At 33.7% G+C, this 17,703-nt stretch overlaps 1 protein-coding gene across 5 annotated transcripts in view; it reads left to right on the forward strand.

The window, feature by feature from the left end:
* The window catches only part of tud (tudor domain containing protein), an 80,195-nt gene that overhangs the window by 3,052 nt on the left and 59,440 nt on the right, over positions 1-17,703 (forward strand). For 3 of the 5 annotated variants that reach the window (XM_069845540.1, XM_069845542.1, XM_069845541.1), the window contains exons 2-3: positions 4,694-4,820; positions 7,716-7,790. In XM_069845540.1, coding sequence (XP_069701641.1) covers positions 4,694-4,820; positions 7,716-7,790 — 202 coding nt within the window. The remainder of the gene's footprint in view (positions 1-4,693; positions 4,821-7,715; positions 7,791-17,703) is intronic. The other 2 variants (XM_069845543.1, XM_069845544.1) reach the window with 1 other exon arrangement.

Below are 17,703 nucleotides of genomic sequence, written 5' to 3' on the forward strand. Positions count from 1 at the left end.
GACACATGCATTTACTAACATAACAAATTACTGAGTTATGATTAAAAATTCAGCCCATCTGCTAATGCTGTCATTGTGCTGTATTTTTTTCTGAATTACTTGCAGAAAATTCTATAATCTCACGCAATCACATTGAACAAAATGTTAACTGGTGAGCCTGTAGAATTTTTTTTTTGTTGGTCACGTGTGGGACACAGGAGGTCACGTGTGGGACTTTTAGCCTTATGGGAGGAATTAAAACAGATGACAGTAAATACTCTTAAACTATTATACGTAAATTTTTAACAGAATAACAAAAAAAAAAAATAATAAATATCACAAGACTAGGGAAACATCAACTAGACCTAATTTGAAAAAGGAATGTTCTTCATAAATAACACAAGACAACACTTTAAAAATTCTCTACTTTAAAAATGCTCTGAAAATTTAAAAAACTACACGATTATTCACATCTACAGGTACCAACACTGAGACTTCAATTTTGTCACAAGCATGCACCTGCAATTACTTCAGGATATTTAGGTCCTTCATAGGTCATAACAATCCACTGCCCACAAGTAAGGTCTTCTCTCTGTAATTCTTCAAAAGCTGGTCTGTACGAATTGACATTAATTCCTGGAGGCCTAAATGCATTTGTTTTGCATGTGATGCCTTATTTTCACATAAAATTACATGAAAACTTTTTATGCCGAGAATTGCAACTACATATCGCCCATAGCAAATAAACTTGCAGAAATAATTATTCTGGCCAGATTTGTACATTATGTTTAAGAATGCAGAAAAAATTTCATTCGATTCTATTCAGTACTTTCGGAATTACCAAGAAAAAGGTTTTAAGGAGTGTAGCCTAGTTTGCGAAGAAAAAAAAAAGCACATGCTGTTTTTCACTTAATAGCTATTATAAGCAATGCTGCACTTTACATTAAAAATCATAACTTCAGAACTATTTCTTTCGCATACGTTTCACATACTGTTCAACAAAGTAAATAACGCATAAAATCGTCTCTTACCGAATTCTATTTTAGTTTGTTTATTTTCTTTTTTAGTTGTTGAATCATAATTCTTAATTTCTATGCCCAATATATATATATATATATATATATATATATATATATATATATATATTTTACTGTAGTAATACCAATGCTGCTGGTTGCGTCCAATGTAAGTGATTAAGATTTTTACTTATCAAATTGCTACAACTATGGATAAAATTCCTAACATTAGACACAATTTTAACACTTCGTTTTGTTAACTCGCTCCTCTGTAAATAACATTCTGTTTTCTTTGACGGTGTTGTTTGTTGTTGTTGTGATGGTCCTCGATCTTCAGGTGAATCAAGATCATCTGCTCCAACACTCATTAATCATGGCCAGAATAAATTAGACATATTGAAGTGCACAACAGTATAAAACAACACCTCGACAAATGTCTGAAAAGAACTGAGAACAGGTAAAAGCCATCAGGTAACGGCAATAACTGTTTTCATTCATTTCACCTAGAATGTTAGGATTAATTGCATACACTTTACTTTGGACTGTTAGGAAATTTACGTCTAATTTTTGCCTTGTTCTACCACACAACTTCTTGCACTTCATGTGTGTCATCAAAATGTGTATAGGTTTACAGTGATGCAGTGAATAACCATTGCATAACAACACACTATTAAGGTACCCTGAATGAAGTATGACTCACGATTGATCTGCCCACAATTCGAGACAGCTTGCAACTATGCTGGTGAAATGTTGTGGTGCTGTGAGTTCATAGAAAGAGATGCTGGAGGATGTGAGGGGGTTGTGCCAATAAGCAGCCGAATCGTGAACCAATAGTTTTAAAAGATTCTCACTAGAGTTTTGTTCCATCTACTTTTTTTTTTGTCATATTGCCTCGTTCTGTATGAATTGTATACCCTAATCTGTCTTGTACATAGCAGAAATATCCTCTCTATTATCTCCGTCCTGTACTTTATGTAGGTTAGACAGTGAAGTAAATAAATACATTGTTAAAATCACAAATATCCATTTAATTTGAAGTTAAAATTAAGGTACAGAAACAAGCCAATTCTAGATTTCTTATTATTTCAGTCTTACATAGCATAGTGAGAGTGAGGACATGTGCACAGCACAGACACTACTTACTAAAGTGACAATTGAAATGACTGCATAAATCAAAAGAGTTGATATGGTGGTTAAGTTCCACAAGTAGAAGGTTGCTTATTGGCCGCTGACATAGTCTACAAATAATGAGCTGGATTCGTGCTCCATTCCTGCACTCAGGTGTGGGTTCAAATCCCATTTGGACTAATTACTAATGGTTCTTTCCAAAATTTCCCTCAATTGTAAAGCGAATGTTAGCTAATCCCACGGTGAATCCTCAGACTCGCCAGAATATGTCTCAATGTCACCATTTCCATTGATGCTAGATAACCACGCAGTTGATACATCATTGTTAAGTAACTGAATAAAAATAGATAATTAAATTTTAACTCTGAGGTTTATAAACTTTGTTAATTTTTCTATTGTATCAATTGTATCCCCAGAAAACGAAAACAACTGTCCATGTATGTATTGGCAGTTGTCTGCCTAAGGGCATTGGTGATATTCAGTCTGTTTGCACCATTTGTTAAATTATTTCTAGGTAATATTTACAATTACCATTGAGATATAAGTACCGCATATGTTTAACATAGGTACACGTGAGAGAACTGGTTGTTAAACTTTTTGAATTTCACCACTGCCTAAGGGAGTCAGTATTTTAAGGACTTCCTTATCATTTGGTTTGGAAAATTTTTTAATTGTCTGAAAGTAAATGTTTCATGAGGAGTGGACTTTCAAAATGCAGTTCTGGCACATTTATTTCTTTTCGAGAAAAATCCAAAAAACTGCTACATCAAAAGTATCAGAGCTAACCGGAAATTGTTTTAACTAAAAATTGGAGAACAAATCGTTCAATCTATAGCCAAAATGAGAAAAAACCTACTTTTTATGTGTGAAAATTGTGGCGGGAAATGTAATGGACAAACTGCGTTTTGATTGGGAAATTACGACTAACAGCATTTTGAATGTCTATGTGGAAATAATGCAATATTTTTATTTACTGTTTCTTACTATCAATGCAATATTTTTATTTACTGTTTCTTACTATCAATGCAATATTTATTATTTCTTTCAAATCTTGCTCCAAAGAAATTATATTTTTTTCCCTGGTACAAAAGTTGCACGTATCACTAGCAGGTGATCCGAAACTTATATTGAACTGTTTATTAAAAATCCTTGCAAAAAAACTTATAATTCACTCTGTATTCAGCAGAGTCAGTCTCATTGTACATTTTAGAAAGTCTTGAGATGTTGAGTTCTGATGACAAGTATATGCACTGAGATTTGGAATGGTTGTAGTGGCTTTCTCTACCACGAAGCCTGCAAATAAATTCTATTACCTTCTGTCCTTTTTGTGCAAGTGTTATGTGATTTACGATCTCCACCACGACGTTCAGTTATTGCTACACCAGCTTTAATACATTTTGCTATAGTCATTATCCTTCTCTGAGTGACCCCTAGGGCTGCAACGAAGAATTTCTGACAAACAGTGGTACGTACTTCTTTGGATCTCCAGGACTAGTATTGAACACGATGCTGTCACGAAGTTCCCTGTTCTCTTCGATGTCTCCTCCTCTTTGGTGAAGTCCACAGTTTATGTGATAGTTTGTCTTGAATTATTTTATTTTTTCATTGTATAAGTTTTGACGAGCTTTTATTATGTCATCTCGTTTAACTGCCACATATGATGATCACATGTATTCGTGTATCCTTCCAAGTTTGGAAAATGATCACAATATCTATAAAATAAAAAACGCTATTGATACGTGTAATATTGCAGTAGATGAAATGGAATACCTATTCCTCATATTATTATTATTATTATTATTATTATTATTATTATTATTATTATTATTATTATTATTATTATTATTGTGCAAAATTAATTTAATTTTCCACTTATTAATAAAAAATATGCCTCACTTTCTTTATCTTCTCACATTTTGTAGTTCTCTTTACCTCCTTCTTTGTCCCATGATTAATATCACCAACTACAGACAACTCTTCTTCAGCTTCCATATCGTGCAACATAACTCTAACAAGAAATTTACTTAGCAAAGACAGAAACTTGATTACTGCCACCTGCTATGTATCCATTGTTGAGCACGCCAGTGACAATAAAAGCATTTTGATTGTCAATCACAGGTGGACTACAGCTTTCTGAATATCCATACCAACTTCTCACCTGTATAATTTCGGAAGTAAATGCATGTTGATGCGAAAATCACTTCCATAGCATAGAGACTTAATATAATGAATGATATACAAGCAACAACTCATTTTTGAAATTTTTGGACTTACAGCGATTTGAAAGTCTGCTCCTCCACTGTACTGTTATACTGTTGTTGTAAAGAAACCCTATACTACATTGCTTGGAAAAGGAGCTTAATTTGATTACTGTATTATGAACTGAAAGTAACTAATTTACAAATTTTAGTGGAAAATCACTGAATGATATTATGTTATAAAAATCTTATTCTATCTAACTATTCAAATGAATGTGATCTATATTTTGAGTATATATTTACCACTTTCATGTTAGATCTACATGCATATGCATAGTTCTGCTTTGTGGTTGACATTTTGAATTGTTTCAGAATGGCAAGAATCTCCTGCAGGAATTGCCTCTGGGACTGCAGAGGCGCATGAAGGAAATCAGTATGATAGGAAACCTCAGGCTTGGGGTGGAGACAGAGACAAGGACAGATTTAATAGAGGACCAAGGTGAAGATTTCTTTAAATACGGATACTTTAATTTAAGTACTTGATTTTGTTTTCAGAATATAATATGAAGATATAAAGGTGTTTTGCAACTACATAATATTTTAAAATTTTCTTCTTTCTTTCTAATGTTCATGTATACATTAAGAGAAAATTAATAATTATTTTTCAGTACTGAAGTAAATTAGAATTGACCTTAAAGCACCAACCTTTTTGCGTTGAAATATTGGACTAGCCTATTAAAAAGAAGTGTGACATTAAAATAAAATGTTTCTAAATAATATAGGGGGTTCTAACCCCATCACAGGAGGCCTGTGCCCAACATGGGACATCATGGCTAACATTCATTCATATATATGGAATGGTGGGCAATGTATAGGTCTATCATCTAAAATACGAGGCCTGTCTAAAATGTATCCGACCTTAAATTTTCCTGCACAAAGTAGTGATTCTAAGGCGGCGCCACTGTGCACGGTGGAAGGAGGAACCGTAATGCGCATGCTTGAATTTTTTCACCGCATTCGCTTGTGCCAGTCACTGGCTGGTGGTCGCCAAGTAAGGTGCTGTTCTAAGTGTTTGTCGGATTTAGTTTTCTCGCAAGATGACTGAAGGAATTGAGCAAAGATACTGCATCAAATTTTGTCAAAAGCTTGGTGATTCTCAAAGTCAAACAATTCGTAAGATTCAGCAGGTGTTTGGGGAAGATGCGATGGGTGTAACACAAATTAAGGAGTGGTTCAACCGATTCAAAGATGGCCGCACATCAGCGGAGAGTGAGCAGCATTGTGGCAGGCCCCAAACTGCTCGGAGTGCAGCTGTTGTTGAGAGGGTGCGAAATTTGGTGATGGCAGATCGTCGTTTGACCGTGTGGGAGATTGCCGAAGAGGTTGGAGTGAGTAATGATTCTGCACATGCAATTTTGCGTGATGATTTGAACATGAACCGAGTGGCTGCGAAATTCGTGCCTAAGTTGTTGTCCCCGGAACAAAAAGACCTCCGTCGTGACGTTTCACAGGACCTTCTGGACACCGCCAACACTGATCCTGGGTTTCTGAACACTGTGATAACTGGAGATGAGTCATGGGTGTACGGGTACGACCCAGAAACAAAAAGACAGTCGTCACAATGGAAGCATCCCGAGTCTCCAAGGCCGAAGAAAGCGCAGCAGGTGCGAAGCAAAATCAAGGTGAAGCTGACTGTTTTCTTTGATGTCCGTGCAATTTTGCATCACGAATACGCACCGGAAGGACAAACGGTGACAAAGGAGTACTATCACGTTGTTCTCCGGCGACTCCGTGATGCAGTTCAGCGCAAAAGACCAGACATGTGGATGGTGAACAACTGGCACTTGCATCACGACAACGCCCCCGCACATTCATCCCAATTGATCCACACTTTCTTGGCCAAACATGGAATTACAACCGTTCGCCAACCTCCCTACTCTCCAGACCTGGCTCCTTGCGACTTCTGGTTGTTTCCAAAATTGAAGATACCACTGAAAGGATCCCGTTTTGAGAGTAGAGAGGAGATAATGCGGAACGCGACGACGGAGCTGAACACCATTCCAAAAGAAGACTTCCAGAGGTGTTTCCGGCAGTGAAAAGATCGGTGGGCTAAGTGTGTGCAAGCACAAGGGGCCTACTTTGAAGGGGATTAGGGTCCCAACCCAGTGAGGTATTAGAAATATTTTTTCTGGCTAAAGGTCTGATACTTTTTAGACAGGCCTCGTATATGACAGTTCGAATTTCTGTCAAGAAAGGTCTAAGAGAAAAGTTATTTCAAAGAACTAAAATAGACAAACATTGACCTAAACCAAAACTTCATTTGGCCCGAATGTCAACTATTGATTACTGGAACTGAAGGAACAGCCCTTTTACTGTATATAAAAATAAATGTTATGGAATTGAATGAAGGTGATATACACTCTCTCATAATACATTTCGAAACAGTTTCGTTTCTCATGTTATCAGTTACATTCCTGTCTAAATTATACAACCACAGTCTTACATTATACAGGAACTTCACATTCAATTATATCTCGCTCGACAGGTGCACACGCCAGTACACATCTGAACACATGTGAAGACTTGCAAATTTAAATGAAATATCTAGGCTATTAATGTGAGAAAAGAAATAAAGGAAGAATGGAGGAGGGAAAGAAACGAAAACGAAAAATGATATACAGTAATACATTTAGAAAAAATAGACTTATTTATGAATAGTTTTATATATCATATTTATATATTGAGTTATGTAGCCATCGTTTTGGTCTATGGTTAGAGCGTTGGATCTATAATCCTGTGAACCTGGGTTCGTACCTCCGATTTATAACTTGCATTGTACAAGCCTGTGGTCCAGGTAACACAGGGGTTTCTCTGGGAACTCCGGTTTTCTTGTGACATCCCAACAAATCTTCAACATCTCGTCTCATCATGCACATAGTATAGATTAGCCTCTGTTGTGCACCCTGGGCAATGACTCTGTTGGTAAATTAGTCTACACATCTGGTTTTATATGGGTGCTTTGATGCTAGGGACTGGATTAATCTTGCTCAGGATAGGGGCCGATGGTAGGCTTATGTGAAGGCGGCAATGAACCCTGAGTTCTCTAAAAAGCCATTTGTAAGTAAATAAGTAAGGTGTTAATTTTCATATAGTCGGGAATCGAATATAAATAAAAACTTAGTGCCGATGGGCTAATTTAAACAACATATTTGGTTTTTGCATATAAATATTGAAAAACAGCCATAAGTTTGCCGGAGGTAAAAAAATCGTGTTCCCTAAGTTATTAATTTCTTCACCATGTCTTTGCAATCACAGTGCCTTTATTTTGATTATATCTTTGAAGTGGAGTCAACTGTCATATGGAATTTAACGTAATTTATGCTCCTTTCCATAGGATTCAACCCCAATATAGGGGACCACTTTCCTCTCTGAAAGGATTGAGTTGGCGATATTCTCATGGAAAGCCACGGTAACTCTGAATCATGAATGTGTTATGCATTGAACAGTTTTGATTGTTGGAGTGGCATAATTTGTGAGATATTGTTTGTAATAATTGTATTTCTATGTTCACTTTATTTTTATTTTGTGTATGCACATAAGATTGATTTTAGTAGAAGCATGTTTATTGATGCTGACTATATCGGCTTTGCTAGAGAGAGATAATGAAATTTATATTCTACTTGTTTAAGACGTAATTGTAAAGGAGTTGAGCCTTATACATATTATTTAATATTTATTTATTTATTCTGATGTAGTTAAGACCATCAGGCTTTCTTTTCCACACCACCAGAAATACAAATACAATAATAGAAATAAAAAGAAAAATCACACTATAAACGAAGTAAAGCCACACAAAAATATACACAGGTTGCAGTCACACAAACTTTAAATGAGTGATTAAATATCATAATTAAGTATATCCTAATTAACGAACATAAACAAGAAGCTTGCAGTTTTAATTCAGATTAAAAAACACAAATCAACATTTTTAGCGTTACCTAAAAACCATTAAATAAAACAAACTTTTCCAATTTAATTTTGAATTGTGATGAAGTTCAGCAGTCCCTAACGTCATTTATTTTATTTATTTATTTATTTATTATTTTGCTAATAATTATTACATAACATATAATATATACAGAAAAAACTTTAGCTCGCCCCTGAAAGAGGAGAACTCGTGCTCAGGGGCGGATTCCTGAATTGAAATTAATAAGTATACAATACAATTTCTTATGTCTACTATGCAATTATAGTATATAAATTTAAATTTACAAATTTTCAATTTTTATAAAATCCATACATAAGTTTTTAAATTTAATACTAGAACTATTAGAATTGACAAGATTAGGATTTTTAAATATAAATTTGTTATATATTCTTGGGCCTAAATTACTACTATGATTAAATACTGTAACAGTGTTGCATTTTGGTTCAAACAATCTTAAAGAATTCATACCTTTTGTTTCATAACTATGAGAATATAATTCAAAATTATTTAGATTTTTATGTATGAATTTTATTAATACAATATAATAAACTTGTCTTACGTTAAGTACATTAAAGTCTAAAAACAAATTTTGAGATGGAAAATCAATAGGTTTATGGAGACATATTTTAATTATTTTCTTCTGTAATAAATAAAGTGGATTAAAATTGGATTTAAATGAGCTACCCCATCCTATAATTCCATACATAATTACCGATTGAAATAAAGTTAAATATATTGTGCGTAATAAACTTATTGACAAGTAATTCCTCAATAAAACAAAATAATATACTATTTTACGTAATTTATTAGGAAGGTAATTAATGTGTTGATTCCATTTTAAATGATTATCGAAAATTATGCCTAAATACTTAACTTCAGAGGACTCTTTAATAATCGCACATTTACACTGTATAAGACAACAATCAGAATTATGTAATTTAATACTTAATACAGATGTAGGAGGTTTGTTACATTTTTTAGATAATGAGAATGGAATAATTATGGTTTTATTTTCGTTGATAGAAAGGTAATTTATGTCAAACCATTTTTTTATTAATTTAAGTCCATTATTTGAATTATTTTATGCATCATACCAAGTTTTTCCACCAAAAAGTAAAACTGTGTCATCTGCATAAGAATAGTGAACACCATTGTATTGTTGTAAGTCAATTTTTAATAAGTCATTAATATATATTAAAAATAAAATAGGGCCTAGAACTGTGCCTTGGAGAACACCTATATTAATAATTGAAGGTTCACTTGAATAATTGTCAATTTTCGTTATTTGAATTCTGTCGTTAAGATACGATTTTATTAAGTTTAAAGCATTGCCTTTGATTCCTAATAAGTCTAATTTCTCAATTAATATATCATGTTTCACTGTATCAAATGCTTTTGTTATGTCCAGAAAAATACCAATACATTTGTTACCTTGATCAAATTCTCTAACAATTTTTTTAGTAACTTGATATATTGCATTATCTGTACTGAATTTTTTTCGAAAACCAAATTGATTATCACTTAATATATTATGTTTATCAAGATAATTCATTAATCAAACTTTAATACATTTTTCTAGTAATTTTGAAATACTTGAAAGTAATGATATTGGTCTATAATTGTTCATATTTCTTTTGTTTCCTGTTTTAAAAATAGGTTTCACAATTGCATTTTTTAATTTATTTGGGAATTTGCCATTTAGAAAACATAAATTAAAAATATGAGATAGAGGTTTGGCAATATAATTTATAACCATCTTAAGTATTTTAACACTTATGTTATCAGGACCAGGTGATACATTATTTTTTAAAGTTTTGGCTATATTGATTATTTCGCCATCTGTTACGGGGTAAAGATACATACAAACATTTACTGAAGTTACATTGCTAAGAAAATTGTTATTTTTTATAGCCGATACAATATCCAAGCCAATGTTTGTAAAATACGAGTTAAATTCTGTTGCAATATGTTTTTTATCATTTAAGATTAAACCATTTCGAGAAACAATCTCAGTAAATTGTTCTTTTTTATTTACTTCAATATTTGCCTCTTCTCGCACAGTTTGCCAAAACATTTTAGAATTATTGCTATATTTTTCTAATTTGATAGAAATAATTAGCTTTCGCTCTCTTTATTACGTTAGATAATATGTTACGAAATTTTTTAAATTTGTTTTTTAAAATAATATTAAATGGTTCTTTTCTTAATTTGCTTGCAAGTTTGTCTCTCGTACAGATTTATTTAACTATACCGTTTGTAATCCATGGTTTAATCTTTTTAAACTTACTAGAAACTTTTTGAGTAGTTTTATTTGTATGCTTTATAATATTCGTATTTAAAATTTGGTAAAAAATTTCAATACCATTATCGGGATCATTACAACTCATTACAGTATCCCATGTTTCATTACTTATATCTAACAATAGGTCATCATAATTGATATTACTATTATATTTATAAGTCTCAGAGTCTTCAAAATCTACTTTATTAATAAATGTAATTAAAGCAGTAGTAGTGTAATGGTCAGTAATATTGCTATGATAAACACTTGGTATAAATTCAAGTAGTTTGTTATTGGTTTTAAAGAAAATATGATCAAGACAATTTTTCGACTGTGGTCTAGTTACAGATTTTAATAACTGGTAAAAACCAAATTCATACATGATATTCATATATCTATGCCCTAAGTCGCCATAGAGTCATCTAGAATTTGAATGTTAATATCTCCAACTATAATGTGGTTATTAAGATTTTTCTTGTTTATTAGAAAGCTTTCCACATCATTTATAAATTCAGCTTTGTTTAAATTGGGTGATCTATATATTGCCGTTAACTCAATAATAGTATTGTTGAAATTAAATTTAAAATGTATGCAATTTGAATTTAAAATTTCAATATCTGAAGCTGACACTTGAATATCATTTCTAAAATACACTACAATGCCATCACATTTATTGTATTTACAAGGTTTAATAAACTTATTATAATTTGGTATGTCAAAACCTATATCATAACGAAGCCAAGTTTCAGTAAGTACTATTATGTCAAAATTGAAAGAAAAGTATTGTATGAATTCCAAAGGCGAATTATTTTTACAGTGTAGGAGGATGATTATAAAGATGTTCTGTGATGAGGGATAGAAAGAAGTGCTTGATGCCGGTTTTGAAGAGTTGTAAGAAATTGAAATCGTGATAGCAGATAATTCAGAGTAGAAGTATGCATGATTCTAAATAGAAGAGACAGTGAATGTATTGTTCTTCGTTCCTTCAGATGCACCCATGAAAGTAACTGAAGGAAAGGCATTACATGATCAAATTTACAGGTAACTTACTGCAGATGAATTGTATGCACACATTATGAACACTTTGTAGTCTCTCAACTAAGAGTGAACTTACATTAGTTAGGAAGGAAACGCAATATCAAAATGGGGCATTACAAGCTTCTGAATAAGATTCTTTTTTAGGCTAAGTGGTAGAAATTCTTTCATATGAAACTAAGAGTGAAGTGGAGAAAATATTTTTTGCAAGCGTGTTACCTGAATGTTCCAATTTATATCGCTATCCATAAAAATATCGAGGTTTTTAACTGTTTCACTGTATTCAACAATAATCCTGTTTAAGCAAATCTGGCTTTCAGGTAGTAGCTCCCTGTAAAGCAGGTTTGAATAATTTCAAGGAAAAATTCTTATGGGGTGGGTATCGATCCCAGCACCCTTCGCTTAGCACATGAATGCTCTACCAACTGTGCTAGCCCAGGAACTATACACTACATCATCACAATTTTTCCTTTATATCCACAGAACTCAAATGGAGTGACAAGATGTCAGAACCCAGCTTTGAGTGCACACAAATTCTGTGTGACTTAAATTATGGCTTCCTGTTAATGTACCTCCAGTAAAGAATATATTATGCAAATCTGGTTTTCAGGTAGTAGTTCCTGTAAAGCAGGCTTGAATAATTTCAAGGAAAAATTGATCCTGGGACCCTTCGCTTAATGCACAAATGCTCTACCGACTGAGCTACCCTAGGAACAATTTGTGACGTGTCGTGTATAGTTCCTGGGGTAGCTCAGTCGGTAGAGCATTTATACACTAAGCAAAGGGTCCCGGAATCGATACCTGGCCCCAGAACAATTTTTAATTGAAATTATTCAATCCCATTTAATTTTATATGTGATATAGTACTACTATCAAGAGTGCTACAGTTATGTCCCATTATGATTGCGTGTGATATCTTTGGATTTAATCTTAATCGAAATTTATGTGCCCACAGTGAAGTCGAATTCAAGTCTTCGTTTATTTTATTATCGTCATATTGTGGAAAGTGATTTTAGAGTGTGAAATTTTTTGGATTTTACACTATATTTTAGATATAGATACATAATAAAATTTGGAGCTACTGAATTATTGGCTGCATATTAGGAAAGACAAAGAAAAGGAAATGTTCTGAACTGGGCAACAGATCTAACAGGAAAATCATATCTTTTTTGATGAAGGATCTAGTATGTAGTTCCAAAACATTGGATTGTACATCTGAGATATCTTCCAATCGTTCTGTATCATGTTAAACCCTGTAAAAATCTTAAATCATGATTTTAACTTTGATGTGTCTTCAGTCCATAATTAATAACTATAGGATTTACGTAGTGATTAATTTTTGGCCCTACAGAATTTATCTGTCATGGTAGGATTGCTTTACAGATGCCCCATTATGGTGTGCTTTTAGTCTTTTTATACTTTTCCACTCTTTTCATTACTGATTTATAGGCAGATAGAGAAAATTCAAATTTAGAAAGCAAAATAATATCTGTTATTTAAGTACTGTACATCTTATAAATGATTGTGCAATTGGATTACATTTTCGGAATAGTGTGTCAAAATTTGGTGATATGCTAATCTTTTATTTTAGCATTTCTGTGGCTCAATGCCTTGAAATGTTTTAGTCAGTGGTCTTCAGCCCGTGACACTACCCAAGTTATTTTTTATGACCCTTACTGTAAAATAATGCATATACATAATCTCTATGTTTCTTTACAATTTCTTTCCTTTATTGTTCTCATAGTTGAATGATAAAAAAGAATGTCGAGACTTTTTGTCATTTGCAAGCTTTTTATTTTATTTTTTCTAGCAAATAAGTTATTTCATACCTTTTCAGGGTGTTTTCACAAGAATAAATTGTGCTGCCTTGGTTGTATTAATGTCCTTACTTTCGAAGGATTGAAGATTATTTCCCTATACCAGTATTTCTCAGCCTTTTCAGTGTCATGGACCCCTTGAAGCTCATATTTCATTTTGGTAATTATTTTCTGCTCATTAAAGATTTGCATAATATAGTAATTAAACTTCCTTAATACATTGATAAAGATATTAAATTTCAATTTTAGCTCTTGACTGTAATTTGAAAATGCTGTGAAAAATGAAACCAGGGTCATTCCATGCAAAAAAATATGTTTTTGAACCATGATGTCTCAAACGTTAAAAAATAGTAGGTTATTTTGTATGTTCTAAATATGAATTTCAAGCAATAGTATATTTATATCTTTCATAGTTTGGCAGCAATCAGAATTTAAGATATTGGTTTAACAAAGAACACGGCTTCATTCATTGAAGTTTTCTTATTATGTAAAGGAAGATGGAAAAATGATTTCAATGCACTTCGAAAAAGGAGAGCCTTGTTTATAAATGCCCCTAAAATGATATTTTTTAAATAGTTACCCACCATAAAATAATTAAAAAAATATAGAACACAAAATGCAATTCATTTTTACAGACGAAAAAACATGTGTTTAGGCTAATTCTTTAGGGTATATTGATTCCACTGTGAAAATTTCGAAATGTTGACTTAAATATCATGTCAGTTTTTAATAAAAATAACTCGCCAGAACAAAGGAGCTCAGCAGGTAGGCTGTCCCATCATACAGAATGTTGCACGATCAAGGTCAAGGAGGTGGGTGTTTGAGATTACTCATCGTTATGAAGTCTCGCGAATGCTGCGACCGCCACATATAGCAAGCGATTTTCAACCATCAGAACAAAAATTAATAATTTTATTAATTAATTATTCACAAGTTTTTTTAGATAAAGTCATAAAACTTGGGAGATGGATTAGGAATAAGATTTTCTTTAATACAAATGAAATTCACATTGTTGCATTCGAATATAAAATTATTTCTTTTTTTTCAGTGAGGTGTTTTTATGAGCATGCCTTAATATTATTCGGATTAATCTTTAAGGTATTAAAATATGGTTAATCAGGTTTACAATGGTGTCTGTTTAGTTTCGATGACACTTCATATAGGGTGTATAGAATATTTTAAATGATGGATAACATGTAACGTCCACCCATTTTTCAGTCATCTGTATGACTAAAATATTAATAATATGACAGTCATAGTTGGCACTTTAATTTATTTTCATAATAACATTATTATAATAAAAGTCCAAAAAAATTCATGACATTGCTGGCATATTCTTAAAATTTTGTATGGAATGACCTACCAGTCTTTCAGACATACTATAATCTATCATAATGTTCATGTTTCGCTGTGAAAAATTAATTACTACAGTGTACCAAAATACACGTGAAGTTTCAGTGCAGTAATTCTATGCTTCCATATGATGAAGAATCAGTAGAATGAAGAAAAATTCTCTCTGGGACTGGGACTCGAACCCAGGTTTCCAGCTCTATGCGCTGGCGGTTTATCCACTAAGCCACACTGGATTCAAGATCTGATGCCTGATTGAATCCCTCTCATTTTTCTACCATTCTACCGATTCTTCACCATATGGAAACGCAGAATTACTGCACTGAAACTCCATATGTACTTTAGTACATCATAGTACTGTAATATAAAGCGTATATAATCACTTTGTGATTCAAGATGGCGCCATGCTCTGTCGGACCCCGGCCACTTAGTCACTCGTAATGTGTGCACTACTTGTCATTGGAATTTGTATCTACTGTCACAATACTGTGACACAGTACACGAGGGTAGGCCAACAAAGGGGAACACAATAGGTAGAACTTTAAAATGAGGGGGATTCAATCCAGCATCGGAGCTTAGTGGATAAAGCACCTGCAGATAAAGCTGGAAATTTGGGTTCGAATCCCGATGCCGGAGAGAATTTTTCTCTGTTCTACTGATTCTTCACTGTGTGAAAAATTAAACTGGTTTTTTTAGAAATACCATAAGGTTATGAGTGAGATAGTTGTTGCTTTGCAAAGTCTGGCTCTTTAAATTATTGTAGATACTCTTTAAGTCTTCCTCAGCATTAAGTTTACTTCTAAATTTTTTCTTCAAGAAGACTAGAGTAGAAAATATACTCACACAAGTATGCTGATGCAAATGACAATAAGTGTTGTATTGCAATTCGCGAAATATTGGGACATGGGTGGTGCATCAGCTGAGATTGCAACAGGGACGTTGTAGGAAACACGATTATCAAGCTCAATTGGAAGATAATTCTTATGAGCAAACTATTATTTGTCATCAAGAAGAGACTTTTCCATTGCAGAAAGGGTTACACTCTCTTAAGTTTAATATCAATGAATGAAAATGATTTTTCCTTATATTCCAAACAAATTGGATGAGAGTTCATCATGCGTTGTTGTTTTATCTTCTTTATTGTTAATTCTGTCTTATTCCGAATGGTGAACACAGTTAATGTTGGATTCTGAAGATTAGAATTAAAAAAAAAAGAACTAAAAGGTATTGATTGAATAGGTACACAATACTTGCAAGCCAAAAGAAGTCCCTCAGACGAACGGATTCCTGTTAATCTCTGTGTCTCAAAAATCTGATATAAATAACAAATACAATCAACTCTGGATATAATGAACCTCTGCGGACTTGCATATTTCGTTCACTATACCCAGAGTTCACTAAATCTGAAGTATCTCTCCCCTAACCTTAAATGATAGGAATGAATAAAATTGTGAACAAGAAAATAAAAGACTACACAGTAATTAAAATATTTCAGTTTTGTGGAATGGATTACACTGTATACTGTTACTTACAGTTGATTTACTTAAACTCTGCTGTCGACCCACGTCTGCTTGCAAAAGACCATGTTCAATGTCACTTATAATATTCACCTTACATTACATACACTGTTTGAACACTAGACTGATGAGGTAGAAATGACAAATGCTGTTATGGTGCGATTGCGTATTCAGCCTTGGAATTTCCTGGGTCACTTAATGGAAACTGGGAGGGGGTTGATGGAGTTTTAAAAGCCATCGGAATCTTACCTTCATTTATGCTCTGGACATAACGTCTGTCCCCTTTTAATAAAAGAACGCAATTTCATTTTCCGTTGTTTAGATGCTATCCGTCATAATGGAAATGTTTCTGAGAACCAAAGGCAACCCTTTGACTGTGGAGAATTACAACAGTAGAGTAGTGTGTCTGAGAACAGAATGGAACACTTCGACGGTGGAGTGAGGCAAGGTGGTCACACGTCTGGATTTACAGTACAGCTCATTGTCTAGGAATCACTAATCCTACCTTTGTCCTTTGACTAAAGGAGTAAGAAACTTAGAATGTTGTTCTCAACACATTCTTTCAATTTGATACAAGAAGGTTTGACTTCAATTAAGAATTTGTCAGGATACAACTCTTGTAACTTCAATTTTTAAGGTTCACTATAAACGGAAATATTAATGTACTTTTTAATGTATGCTGGTCGGGACCAATGATTTAGGTTCACTATAGCCGAATGTTACTATAACCGAGTTCACTATGGGCAAATCGTAAAACAGCGAACGCTAAGCTCCGCCCACGTCCTCTTTCCACTTTTCCCCTACAAGCTCACCATACACTCTAGCGGGAAAGAGTGGAAATAGGGGTTAGGGTAGGGGTGACATCTAGTGGAGGAAAGTGGAATAAAAAGAGTGAATGCGGCATATACGAAGCAAACGAGGAACTTCGTCCTCTCTCTCTCCAGCCTCTCCTTCTCTGTTCCTTGCTTCCTGTCTCTCTCTCTTTTTTTTCTTATGACTTCGCAGGGGCTAGTATTCGATCCGAGTATCTTCCTAACGAAACGCACGCATGCTTTTTGGTCATGCTTTAGACCTCTCGGCTACCGAGGCGAGTTGGTGGTAGAAGGGAAAATGAATCTATTTATGTTCAAGGGGACAATGACCGAATGGCCTTGGTAGAAAGTGTGGGGATTGTGAATTTAGCTTGGTAGGGGTTGACTGCGGGGGTGGCATAAGTGTTAACGCACACTGGTAGAGCTTCAGTGTGTCCGTGTCCAGCTTCGTGTACAGACGGAACCACGTGTTGTGATGAGCCATACTGAAATTGTGCAGGGAGAATTTGAAGGCGGATACGATAAGTTACTGGGCTGTCTAATGCGCCCTAATTTGATTGTATTGTGTATTAGTACGTGTTA

This window comes from Periplaneta americana, chromosome 14 (assembly GCF_040183065.1).
Source record: "Periplaneta americana isolate PAMFEO1 chromosome 14, P.americana_PAMFEO1_priV1, whole genome shotgun sequence".
Classification (NCBI taxonomy): domain Eukaryota; kingdom Metazoa; phylum Arthropoda; class Insecta; order Blattodea; family Blattidae; genus Periplaneta; species Periplaneta americana.